Source organism: Lolium perenne, chromosome 2 (genome assembly GCF_019359855.2).
Source record: "Lolium perenne isolate Kyuss_39 chromosome 2, Kyuss_2.0, whole genome shotgun sequence".
In the NCBI taxonomy this organism is placed as follows: Eukaryota; Viridiplantae; Streptophyta; class Magnoliopsida; order Poales; family Poaceae; genus Lolium; species Lolium perenne.
In genome coordinates this window covers 283,581,352-283,593,926 of record NC_067245.2, presented here as the reverse complement: position 1 = coordinate 283,593,926, position 12,575 = coordinate 283,581,352, and the positions used below count along the sequence as shown (strand labels likewise).

General features: G+C 43.1%; 2 protein-coding genes across 2 annotated transcripts; both read right to left on the bottom strand.

Annotated features, from left to right (window-relative positions):
* Positions 1-409: 409 nt before the first annotated feature.
* Positions 410-4,207, bottom strand: LOC127336587 (uncharacterized). Its single transcript, XM_051363418.1, has 6 exons — positions 3,908-4,207; positions 3,293-3,367; positions 2,669-3,182; positions 1,849-2,237; positions 952-1,269; positions 410-857 (listed from the first exon to the last, which is right to left on the bottom strand). The coding sequence occupies exons 1-6, from the start codon at positions 4,001-4,003 to the stop codon at positions 663-665; spliced, it is 1,587 nt and encodes a 528-aa protein (XP_051219378.1). The 5' UTR covers positions 4,004-4,207; the 3' UTR covers positions 410-662.
* Positions 4,208-6,797: 2,590 nt separating this feature from the next.
* Positions 6,798-11,801, bottom strand: LOC127336588 (sec-independent protein translocase protein TATC, chloroplastic). Its single transcript, XM_051363419.2, has 4 exons — positions 11,497-11,801; positions 9,218-9,510; positions 7,804-8,094; positions 6,798-7,174 (listed from the first exon to the last, which is right to left on the bottom strand). Exons 1-4 carry the CDS (start codon positions 11,720-11,722, stop codon positions 6,965-6,967), a joined length of 1,020 nt encoding a protein of 339 aa, XP_051219379.1. The 5' UTR covers positions 11,723-11,801; the 3' UTR covers positions 6,798-6,964.
* Positions 11,802-12,575: the final 774 nt, after the last annotated feature.

Below are 12,575 nucleotides of genomic sequence, written 5' to 3'. Positions count from 1 at the left end.
AGAATGAGCAAGGAAAAGGAAGTAAGCTTTCAGGTGGACTGCCACACGACTTTTAGCACCATAAGGTGGTACGAGAGGATAGACATCGGCTTCTAACAGGGTCCACTGTTAGGAATTTGGCAAAAATTTCACCCTAAATGACAAAACCATGTTATAACACGTACATTTCGTTTAGTGATCAGAAGTCCCATGGCTGCTGACAGAGACAAAGTGATGACCCTATCCCTAGGGGTGTATCAGACTATCAGCAATGCCAAGAGGATTTGTACTGCCCAGCCATTCCAACCACAACTACGCAAACGGATATATGGGATTTGTGCTGTCCAACGATTTCAATAGCAAGAGTACTCACGCAGATAAACAAATACAAGGGATTTGTACTGATTTCTTCTTCTTTTAAGAGACGGTATGGCAAGCTTAATTCTTTGAAATTTATGTTGTACTGAGCCTAGCAAGCTTTGCAACAATATAATAATTGCTCCCAACCAGAAAAAACTAATGTCACAAAAAATTCAGAGGTCTACTGATCTTCAACATGTTCCATACAAAAAGGTTGTAGGTGTAACTATTGCTATTCCAAACTGTATATTTTCATGACCGATGCTGATTCTAGTCGAAACTGATGCTCCAAGCCGATTGTAGTTGAAACTGATGCTCCAACTTTAAATCATTTCAGAAAGTTCTGATCCAGAGTCATCCTTGTTATCTGTTCCAGCTTCAGCAACCTCGGGGTCGAGAGTGTGCTGTTTGCACCCTCTGGGGCCATAGTGCTCTGAGCTCTTCCGCACCACCTTCCGACACAGAGCACAGTAACGAGTCTGACATGCCGCGCAGACAAGGTGGTTGTTGTTTCCAATCTGCTCACATAAGAGAGTGAAATCATTTCCCAACACCAGGTGAAAAGATGATTGAAAAATGGCATCTGGATTCTTAAAGCTGCAATAACTAAACCTTGTGATGTGGCTTGCGGCATTGCGGGCAAGGGTATTGTCTGATGCTGACAGACAGTCCCACACTTGGTTCTTTCTGTGCCCCCTCAATGAAATCCAGAGCCGTTACATTATTTCTTCTAGCAAGGGAATAGTCAAAATGTTTACCGCAGTTCTTGCAACGCATGTGGTCGCAACCAGACACACGAGAAATGTCGATACCACAACGCGGACATGGAACAGAGGAACTAAGCACTTCCCTGATACTAAATATTTCATTCGCCAAGGTAGTTATCATACTAACTTCTCCTTTACTCAAGCGATGCACCTTTTCACGTTCCTGCATAAAACAAACAGCACATTGATAATTGTGATCTCAATAGTATTCTTACACATAATATTGCTAGGAATGCATCATAATTCTATAATAACCTTAAGAACAAAAATGCATTACCCACAAACAACAAATTAGTAAGTCTTGTGTCCGAAATTATTTATTTTTACATGTGTCCAAAATACTTGTAAATGGTAATGCCTTCTATATAAATCAAAGTAAATAAGTTTTACGGTGATAAATTTGGTACGAAGGCATGTCGAGCCACAATGCTATCATGGCTACACTCACCCCACAATTTCCTCGTGCAGCACTTCAGTAGGGCAAATGATTCAATTCTCCACACTTAAGGTTTTCTATTTTATTTTAAACTTATTTTTCTAAATACTGAAGAACTGAACAAGTATTCTCTTTTATGAAATATCCAATAACAATTTTTACATCCGCAAGCCTCTATCTTCATATGTCCTAAGATGAACTTGGATCTGATAATTAAACTTCACATGTAATATTTATGGCAAATGATAATCTGTATTGTTTAGCTGGATTCTGAATACAGCATGTCAAGGTAGATCCATCTGCTACCTGTAAGGTGAGAAGTTTTTCTTCTGGAGTAAGAATAATGCAGTCCCTCCCTATGTGGCAAGGATCTCTGCAATGGGTGCAGAAGTAGAAGAGGCAATTAGAGCACTGGGCTTTTTTCTCATCTTCCAGGCAAGCTGTTCCACATCTTGGACAGTATACTAAATCGGCCATTGAATCTAGAGCCTTCTGAAGCATCAACCTTTCACACCGTTCAAAATCTGCAACTCCTAACAACCTCTTCAGTAGATTAGGTGGAATAATGCATCCACACTTGTCACTAGGGCACACCAATTGTAGTACTGTTCCTTCATTGACATGCATCCTTGAGTATGTCTCCATGCACCTCTGGCAAAAGTAATGCTGGCATGGAAGTTTTACAAAATCAACACCTGAGGGTAATCAAAGACATGGACATGATTAATTGTGCTACGGTTTAGGTTCTATCTTGAACCTCACAAATTTTTGTATAAGCTACTTTATTTGTTAAAGAATATTTTTTGGGGGGATCAATTTTACCCACAAAAAATGATTTCTTTTGTCTTAAATAATTGAAAAGAGTTTGAACAAAAAAAAAATAGTGATTTGAGTTATTATAACTGGGTCTGGGTACATACACCAAATATAAAATGTTCAAAAAATACAACCATTGTTGGCTTGAATTCATGAAAATCTGATCACGGAACCCCAGTTCGGCATCAAATATATGTATTGTTAAATGATGAATGGTAAATCCTGAAGAAAAAATAATAATATAATGCAGAGCACCGTGCAAGAGTTGAGCGCCACGAAGGGTGAGCATCAACTGGAGCATTTGAGTTACCTGTGTACTCACTGTAGCAAATCATGCAGGCATGAAGGCTACGAAGAAATGATTCGTGACACTGCTCCTCATTGTAGCTGATCAAATGTTGAACGATATCCTCTACAGAGAGAATCTCTTCAATAACCCGTACATCCACATGACCCACCATACTATCATCAAGCTGTCGTATGACTATTCTGTCATCAAAACCAAGATGAGAAAGCGTAGAGGTCTGCAGCCATTGCACCCACTCATAAACAACTTCCTGTCCAAGTTGTTGTGCCCAGATCGAGTCGAGCATCTGACAAAGGGCAGAAACCTTAACATTATCCAACCATTGTACACCAAGAGTAAAGTATGGTGGGTAATGGCTTGGGTAAGATGGAGGCATGAGGCATGTTAATGACAGTGGAGCCAAGTGCTCGACACTGAAGTTGTCAAGGAACTTGCTGCTTGGGTCATCATCATCAACACCCTGGGATGATTCTGCGCATACACTGATACCATCTGGAATTTCACAATGCACCTGGATCTGCAGAGAATTGAAAATCAAGATAACGGTGTCATGATTTTTGCGTTTCGATGATAGTTTGGTTCCTGGGAGCGTGGGACCAATTGAATACAAAACAAAAACAGTTGTACCTGGAAAGACCGGAGTCCAGCCTTTTCATCAAAAATGTGTATCTTGTCTCCATATATAGCCTCCAGCGCTAACATCTAAGAAATAATAGATCAGAAAACATTGTTTATTTTACATCCAAATTTGATAAGAAAAGTTAGGTAAGTATTTGTTTTGAAGAAAGAAGTTCTCGTATGCAGTACTATGACCTTATCAAACTATTTGCAATTTTTTTTTAACCAATGACACAACAAGTTTTGTTCTAATATTATGCATGTCACAAACCTGAAAGTGCCAATCTGATTCTACAACCAGCTTCTCTAGTTTCAGTTTCAGAGCTTGCTTAGCTTAGCTTAATGGCAGAGCAGCAAATATTTGGGTCTAAGAATCAAGCCTCTGTTATTCCCAAATCACAACCTCTGCACAACACAGAGAGTACTGCATTGTGCCTTCAACATTAACCATGATCTCCAATGGATGTTCCCGTTTTTCTGCTACAAGCGAAATTGCACTAGCCTGGACCTTTTCCACGGACGCCGCAATCACGACAGGGGTTTGCAATGCAGTTTCCAGAATTTGGCCCAATGGTTTTATCGGTAATGAAGTATAGGGCGAAGGGTCGATTCAGCAGGTAGTACCTCGTCTTGCTGGAGCTGGTCGTTGGAGCGCAGCTGCTCGTCCGGCAGATCGGGCTCCTCTCCCTCCCGCAGCGCCATCTCACGCAGCATCCTCATCGCCTCCGGCGACGGCGAGAGGTCGTCGTCCTCTCCGTGGGGCTCTCCATCACTGCGGGCTGCCGCCTGCCTTGCCAGGTCGGAATTGCTACTTTGCGCGTACGGAGAAATTTGGGTCGTACACGGCTTGAATAAGCTGTGGACCGGTGTTACGGCTGTAAACGACGTCTATCTGGACTCAAATATGCCTCTTGACCGGCTCAAGCTTTTGAGGCGAACTGAAATAAAACACCGGATGATGCATATGAGATAATGTCCTGCTTTTGTTCCGGGAAGGATGATTACGGATAATGTCCTGCTTGCATATGAGATTACTCACATGATGCATAGGAAGAAAGGGGGGCGTGATGGGCTGGTAGCCGTAAAGCTTGATATGAGCAAAGCTTATGACCGTGTCGAATGGTCTTTCCTTGAGAGAATTATGGATAAGATGGGTTTTCCAGTTGATTGGATTAAGGTGGTTATGAACTGTGTGAGTTCTGTTTCTTATAGAGTAAAGGTGAATAGAAGTTTACATGATGGTTTTATTCCGGAGCGAGGATTGCGTCAAGGAGATCCGTTGTCGCCTTACCTTTTTATTTTGTGTGCTGAAGGTTTCTCTGCTTTACTTAGGCAAGCAGAAGTGGAGGGCTCTTTACAAGGGATAGAGCTATGTCAGGGTGCACCAAAGATTAATCATCTTTTTTTCGCTGATGACTCTTTGATTGTTATGAAGTCGAATGTGATGAATGCGCGGAAACTGCAGCATATTCTTGCATTGTATGAAGGACAATCAGGTCAAATGATAAATAAAGAGAAATCAACAGCTATGTTTAGTAAAGGTACTAAGAATGGAGTGAAGCAAGCGGTCCTAAGTGTTCTTGGTATACCAAGGGAGTCACGTAATGAACGCTATCTTGGCTTGCCAGTACATCTTGGTACTTCAAAGAGTAGAGAATTTCAGTATTTAAAAGAAAAAATCTGGTTGCGGATACAGGGATGGAAGGAAAGATTGTTGTCAAAGGCAGGAAAGGAAATTTTGATTAAAGCAATTGCACAAGCTATTCCCACTTATGCAATGTCTTGTTTTGATCTTACAAAGTCGCTATGTGAAGATATAAGTGCAATGATATGTCGCTACTGGTGGAATAGTCAAGACGAAAAAAATAAGTGCCATTGGATTAGTTGGGAGAATTTATCTCGATCTAAAGAAGAGGGAGGTTTAGGGTTCGGTGATTTACACATTTTTAACATGGCTATGCTAGCCCGTCAGAGTTGGCGTATGTTACAAAATCCCGACTCGTTATGTTGTACTGTGTTGAAAGCACTGTATTTCCCGGACACATCTATTCTGGAGGCAACAACAAACAAAGGAATGTCATATACATGGAGAAGTATATTGAGGGGTATGGAGCTTCTAAAACATGGTATAATTTGGCGTATTGGTTCAGGAGAGTCTGTAGATGTGTTTAAGGATCCATGGGTGCCACGGGGTACTACTAGAAGGCCAAGGACATATAATATGCTAGATGAATCCTTGAGGGTGTGTGATTTGATGAATCAAGAGAATACTAGCTGGGACGAGGATCTGGTACGTTTTGTTTTTGATCAGGATGATGCTAAGGAAATTCTATCCATTCCAATTAAACATGATATGGATGATTGGGTGGCTTGGCACTATGATAGTAAGGGTGTTTTTTCAGTAAAATCAGCATATCGTTTGGGAGTTAGCTTGAGAGATGCAAGACAAAATCAGGATTCAAGTAGTTCAGCAGCCTCGACAATAAAAAAATCCAGTGTGGAATAAGTTGTGGAATTTAAAGCTGCCGGGGAAGATTAAAATTTTTAGTTGGAGATTGTGTCATAATAGTCTTCCTACACGTATGAATATCTACAGGAGACGGGTGGAGTTGGATACCAGATGTTAGATGTGTAATCGGCTGGATGAAGATTGCGGCCATTTGTTCCTCAAATGCAAAAAGGTTAAACCTATTTGGCGTAATTTTCTGTTAGAGGATATTCGACTCAAACTTCAGTCTGCAGATAGTGCGTTAGCAATGTTCGAGATGATTTCGGCCTTATCCATGGATCAACAATATTTGGTGTTGATCCTTTTATGGGACTGGTGGACGACTAGAAACAAAAAGAATGCAGAAGGTAAAGAGTTGTCGGCAAATGAGGTCTGCCATTTGATTCAGCGACATGTTTTAGAGTTTCAGATGGTAAAACCTATACAGAATATTGAGACGGTGTGCAATGGCCGAATGTTGAGATGGCAGAGACCAAGCAATAACCAAGTTAAAGTCAATTTTGATGCGGCGTTTGTCCAAGAAACGGGAGAGGGAGCTTGGGGTTTTGTCGCACGCTCTGATAAGGGTGTGTTCATCGCTGCGGCAGCTGGAAGGTTGAAGAATCTGAGGGATGCTTTACAGGCTGAAGCTGAAGCTTGTGTGGCGGCTTCGGAAGGAGCAGCCGCGCTTGGTTTAAATCGGGTGGTTTTTGAGTCTGATTCACAGATTTTAGTTTCTGCGTTGTTGGAAAAGAACTATGATCTTTCTGTTATCGGAGAAGAAAATCCGTAGTATCTGTATAGGCTCGTTTGAGTCTTTTACGTTTCATTTTGTTCCTCGTGAGTGTAATAGGGTGGCTCATTCCCTGTCCCAATTCGGCCTGCGTGCTGATACTACTTGCGTTGGCTGGGAGGGTGATGCACCTAATTTTGTATCTTCTTTAGTTGCCAGCGATTTAGCTGTGCAATCTGGTTAATGGAATCTATTTTCCACTTCAAAAAAAAAAGAAATAAAAGACCGGAACACAAGTAAATCCTAGTACTCCGTATAACTTTCCACTCAAAAGGAGCCGAGTTAATTTTATACAAACTATGTTACAAACAGTGACCACGCGTGAAACAATCACCATGTCTACGATTTTTTACTACACTGCTCACACAACACTCAAAAGACCGCTAAGGCCATGTCGCAGTTAGCGCCCAATTAGCCTGACCATCCATGCTCCGCCCAGGTACAGACCAAGCAGCGGACCCGCCAAGAGCATTTGCGTCAAGGGATCGGTCGAGGGCGTAAGCACAGCAGCGGCGACCACCGCGCCAACAACAACGTACCTCCAGATTGATAGCATTTGTTCGCTCGAAACCAATCCGACTTGCCCCAGCAGAAGCTGGATCACAGGGACCTGGAAAAGAGTAGCATGTAGATGAGTTTTCTTTCTGTATGTTTAGTTAGTAAAAGAAGACTTGTCGTGCAGTTCTATGATAATACTATTGGATTATTATTAGATTACACCAGAAGGAAGAGACACAATGAATAACTCATCCAGATAACAATATATATTCATACATACACGAGCGTAAACTCCAGTTTTTATCATGAATCATCTACTGGCTGAGTGCACATGTTTAGAAGAGGTAGGTAGCTTTGTCATTCATATTTACTATCTTAGTTGTTTATGCAGTGGTCTGCATGACACTCATGACAAAGATCCAAAACATAAATAGCAAAACAGATCCATGCAAAAATTTCTTGGCAGGTATAACTTGTCTGCAAAAATATATCAATTCAACCTATTTGTGGTTAGGAAATCTGCAGTGCATAAATGTAACACACCATTTTACCACCCTGACATCAATCAAGTAGGCCTACAACAAAGTGGGTTCTGAGGAAAATGTGTGCCACATGACCATTTTATCTACGTAAACTTGACAGATCATTAACTGTGATGCAATGCTTAAGTTTGGTTAACTGTAAGCAGAGGAACACTCAACCTTGATCTAAACATATAGCCATATAGGGCCATTTGTTTACCTGAAAAGATAACCCTGTGCTGAAAAGAAGCACAAGTACGAACTCAAAGTACTGGTCTATGGACCATATCGACTCCACCGCCCCTTCGGCATAGTTCACAAAGAAGTTCAGCGCTGCTGGAGCAAGGACAGTGTAGGAGAATAAAATGCCGAGGTAGAACAGAACTGAAGAACCCAAAACAATGGGCCCTAGGAATTTCCGCTCATCCTTGGTTAAACCTGGGAGAACAAATGCTATGATCTCGTACAAAATGATAGGGCTTCCGATTAGAAGACCACAATAACCAGAGACCTGAATAATGTTGAAAATAATGAAAAACATCAGTTAATTTGCTGTAACACATAACTGTTATGTACAAAATTGAAGAAGGCTGCATGCTGATTAAAATGTAATACACAGAAAGGACAATAATATAACAAAGTAAACATTTTTTCCATATATAGACTAATAACCCACACAAACTCCAATGGTCTTCGGAGCAGTTTATCGATCACTATGTGCAGTTGTTTCTGCCTTTCTGCATAATTAGCCACCTTTTTCACCGATAGAAACATAGATCAATGAACCTGAAAACTGCATAGTATTTATTTTCTAAGAAGCTGTCACATGTACAACCCCCATTGTACTTATGTTTTTAGCAAAAAAAATGGAGAGGTAGTGTCTAGAAATAAATTGTTTGAGTTATTCACATGTTTTTAGCAACAAAAATAGTGCAGTAGTTTCTCGAATTAAATTTGTAACTTCCTACTGAACCGTCAGAGTGAACTAAATGATTTGAAAAAGGTATATCGGAGTACTGAGATTAGGCAGTGATGTGAGGAAAGTACGCAAACATTAAGATGTACCTCTACCATCTTTCCATTCTCTCCAACCTTGCTGCCCAATGCCCACCCCATTCAGCATCAAGAAATTATGTGCGCTAGCTCAGCCAATCTGGGTTTTATCAAGTGCTGTTCGGCAGGCATATATGCCAATCTGACTACTAATAACTTTGCATTCTGATTGTAGGATATGTAAAAATGAGCCCCCAGAAGCGACAAAATGAACTTGTGTTTTAGGTTGTAGCTTCCTAACTGTGTGAGTAAAGATTTTAGTATGTTCAGTCGTTAAGAGGCTGCTGGTTATAGTGTGCCAGTATGCAGATTGAGCCAATAAATGAGACCCGTTTGGGTTCCTCAGTAGTCAGTAGATATGGCTGCGCAGGTGTCTTAGTACCTGAGAGACTCCCCTGGCTAGGACCATGAATAACTTCACACTTCACAGTGCAATATTATTATAACAATCGAATAGGAAAGGTGACTTAGCCTTAGAGGTTACCATCACAGCCAATAATAATATTACTAATGGTCTCACAAAATAAGAATAGCACCAACAAAACTATAATTGAATAATGCTTAGATCTGTGAAGGATTACCTTCAATGTTGTAAAGAAAAATTCTCCAGGAGAGAGCTGCAAAAACCGGACACCCTGGACACTAACAGGCGCTTCTAGAATCTTGATTATATCTTTGGAGAAGAAAAAACAACCAAGTATTGAAGCTCCAACAGCCAATACTGATATGAATATCCTCTCACGAAGTTCCTCTAGATGATCAAATATACTCATTTCCTTATCATCTGGAAGTAGCTCTTTGCTCGGATAAAGAAAATTATACAGAGAACTCGGATCTTCTTCCTGCGTGACACCACCAAAGGAACCATTTTCGACTGCACAAGGCAAATTTGAGCGGTCAAATCTTCCCAAAAAGAAACTCCACCAATGCAATAACAATTAGCAAGATTAAGGTGTATTATGAACATCAAAATACAAGGTAAATCAACCAACTGAAACCGCTAACACTTACACTGATGATCTAGACAGTGCCCTGAAGTCAAACAAACAACACTTCTTCTAGTGTACAACTTTATTGCACACAATTTTGTCTATTCTATTTCATGTATAGCTTTTTATTCAAGTAGGTTTCAAGGATCAGATACACTGGTTACTTAGTCCCACACGATTTGAATCATCTCCTAACCTTCTGTTAAGTGGTTTCTGGCAGTGGTTTTGCCGATATCGCATACGGGAGCTGAGAAATCAAAGGTCTAGCCTGCCACACTGGATATAGTCTCATGGCTGCCAAGAGAGTGGAAGAGAAAGCCTTACACAATACAGGGGTCAAATCTGATACACAAAGTGGATGAGCTCCTAGACCCATATACATGTTCATGGGATGACCAGCTAGGAGGGATTTTATTGTGGAAGAAGATGCAGAAACCATATTGGCAATCACTGTTCATGAAGATATGGAGGACCTATGGGAGTGGCACTATGATCCAAAGGGCCTCTTAACTATCAAATCAGCCTACAAAGTATGTCGTAAGCTGGGTAATCACACAGAAAGTTCGTTGGAACAGCCCATGCCCACCATGAGTCCCCTGCGTTTGAATTTGATATTTGTTCTTACAAGTAGACTGTTACGAGCCAATCCTTGAGACTGGCTCACAACAGTCTGCCAGTAAGAACAAGTTATCAAATTAAAATGCAGGGAACTGAAATACAGACACAGAATGCCCACTGTGTTGGGGCATGTACAATGCTCGGCGCTAACATGAGCGCTTGAGGTGCAAGAAATCAGATTTATCTCTAAGCGCTTCTCACGGACGTAGAACTGCCAGGCTGATACGCATGCTGCCATCAGATTTATTCCTAAGCACCGCCGCTTTTTCTTGCGTCGACGCGACATAGACGGTAGGATTATCAGCCGTAACTGCCGATCGACTGGGATTACGATCCTGGCGCCCGTGTCTAAGAGCCCGCGTGGGGGATGCCCTTACATGCATGATGAAGATGGGGGCCACATATTTCTGAAGTACATGTTAGTTAGAGAAGTCTGAAGAGACCTGGAGTTAGAAGATGTGAGGATTGTATTAATGATGTTTCTTAGTGTGAAGGAAATGCTCAAAATTGCCATGAAGGCAAACATTCAGATCAAGCTTGTGTGTATCGCATCCGTGTCAGTCTGTCGGGAACTCGGGGTGTGAGGAGCAAGGGAAATGCAGGAGAGCCAATAAACAAGAGGGAGTTGGCAATACTCAGAATAAGAAAATGCGCACAGGATTACAGGAATACAAGGAGCGCGCCGCTTTTGCAAGCAAGAGAAGAGCAAAGAGATCCGAGCTAAGAAATGGAGACCGCCTGAAGGCGAGAGTGTGGAACTGAACAGTGAACACTGATGTGAACTTCGTAATGGCTGTGGATGGGGATTTATCCTCAGGAATAACAGAGGAGAAAGCAGTGGGAGCAGGAAGAATGGAGCATGCCATCACACACCGTGACAGAAGCTGGCCCCCTCTGAGGAGTCAAAGCTGCAGCAGCGTGGGGGCGTCTCCAATATTCAAATCGAGACAGACTCGCAGTCGTTGGTCCATGCGCTGAAGGTGGGCAACGAGGACCCGGCGGCCAACGGCTCAATGTTCAGAGAAATGAAAGCAGTAGCTAGGCTCAATTTCAGCAATGTAAAAAAAGATGCATGTCCTGCTGCCCTCGATTCTGTAAAAAACCTGCTCATGCCCTTGCAAATCAAATCATGGTCTAAAATTGAGCTAGAATATAAGTATGTGTTCTGGCCGGGGGTGCCCCAGAATCAGCGAATTTCCATTTCAGAAAAATATAGTGGTATGATGAGAAGAGGGTAGAGGAGGGGGCGGTACCAGGGCTCGGAAGCGGATCCTGGAGCTGGAGGCTGGTGGACGGAGACTCCTCCCTCTGAGGCACCGGCGAATCGTTCTCCCCTTCAACGGCGGAGCAGCGAAGGTGCCGGCGGCGGTGGGGCGCGCAGGGGACGAGACGGGGGAGGGAGACGCGGTGGCGACGTGGGAGGATGGCGCCGCCGAGCTGCGGCGGCGGGTGGGAGAGCAGCGCCCCCGCGCTTCCCATGTTGGCTTGCCGCACTTGGGAGGCGACGGGAGCTCGGATAGGTGGGTGAGGCGAGTTCCGCCGCGTGATTTTTGGCTATTCTCTCCTGGGATGGGCGGCTCGTGCCGTTGCCGGGGCCACACAACACCAGCAAGACCAGCCACCGGCTTGCTTGCTCCCAAATCTAACCTCATTTTGCCATTTTGAAAATGAGTTTATTAACAAAACGGGTGTTTTATTATTTAGATTAGAAAACTTAAAACCGATACATACATCCTCGCCGACCATCATGGAATATACTAGTACCACATCAAGAACAAGGATCTTATAAAATAAATTAAACCCCTATTAGGGCTGTCCTGATTATGCCTCTTCACCGACTCAAGCTTTGAAATAAGTTCCTTGCCGGGAGGGAGGCGGAAGATGACCGGGCCCTTACCCGTGCGGGGTGTGTCGGAGTACTGCGGCTTGCGACTACAACGATAAGGTGCGGTGGTGCGAGGCTTCATGGACGGTTCTGCCCCACTTCCGGGAGCGAGCGTGGGAGATGTGCGTTGATACGGACGAAAGTAATGTCCGGCTCTTGCCGGGCCGGTGGCGACAGCGCACGCGGGTGTCGTTCCCCTCCTTGGAGGCGTCGCCGACGTGTGTTGACATCTCTCATGCTCGTCCGAAGTTGGTTGTTGCCTTCGGCGAAAGCCTCGGTCTAGAGCATGATCAGCACGATGGCGGCATCTTCAACGTCGTTTCCTTGTTAGGAGCATTGTGCCGAAGACACAGCTAAGAGGTCCTATGTTGCACTCCTCCGACGCTCGTCGTTGTCAAAGGGTGATTTGCAGTGGCGCTACGCACGTCATGGCTGGCAAGTCCAAGA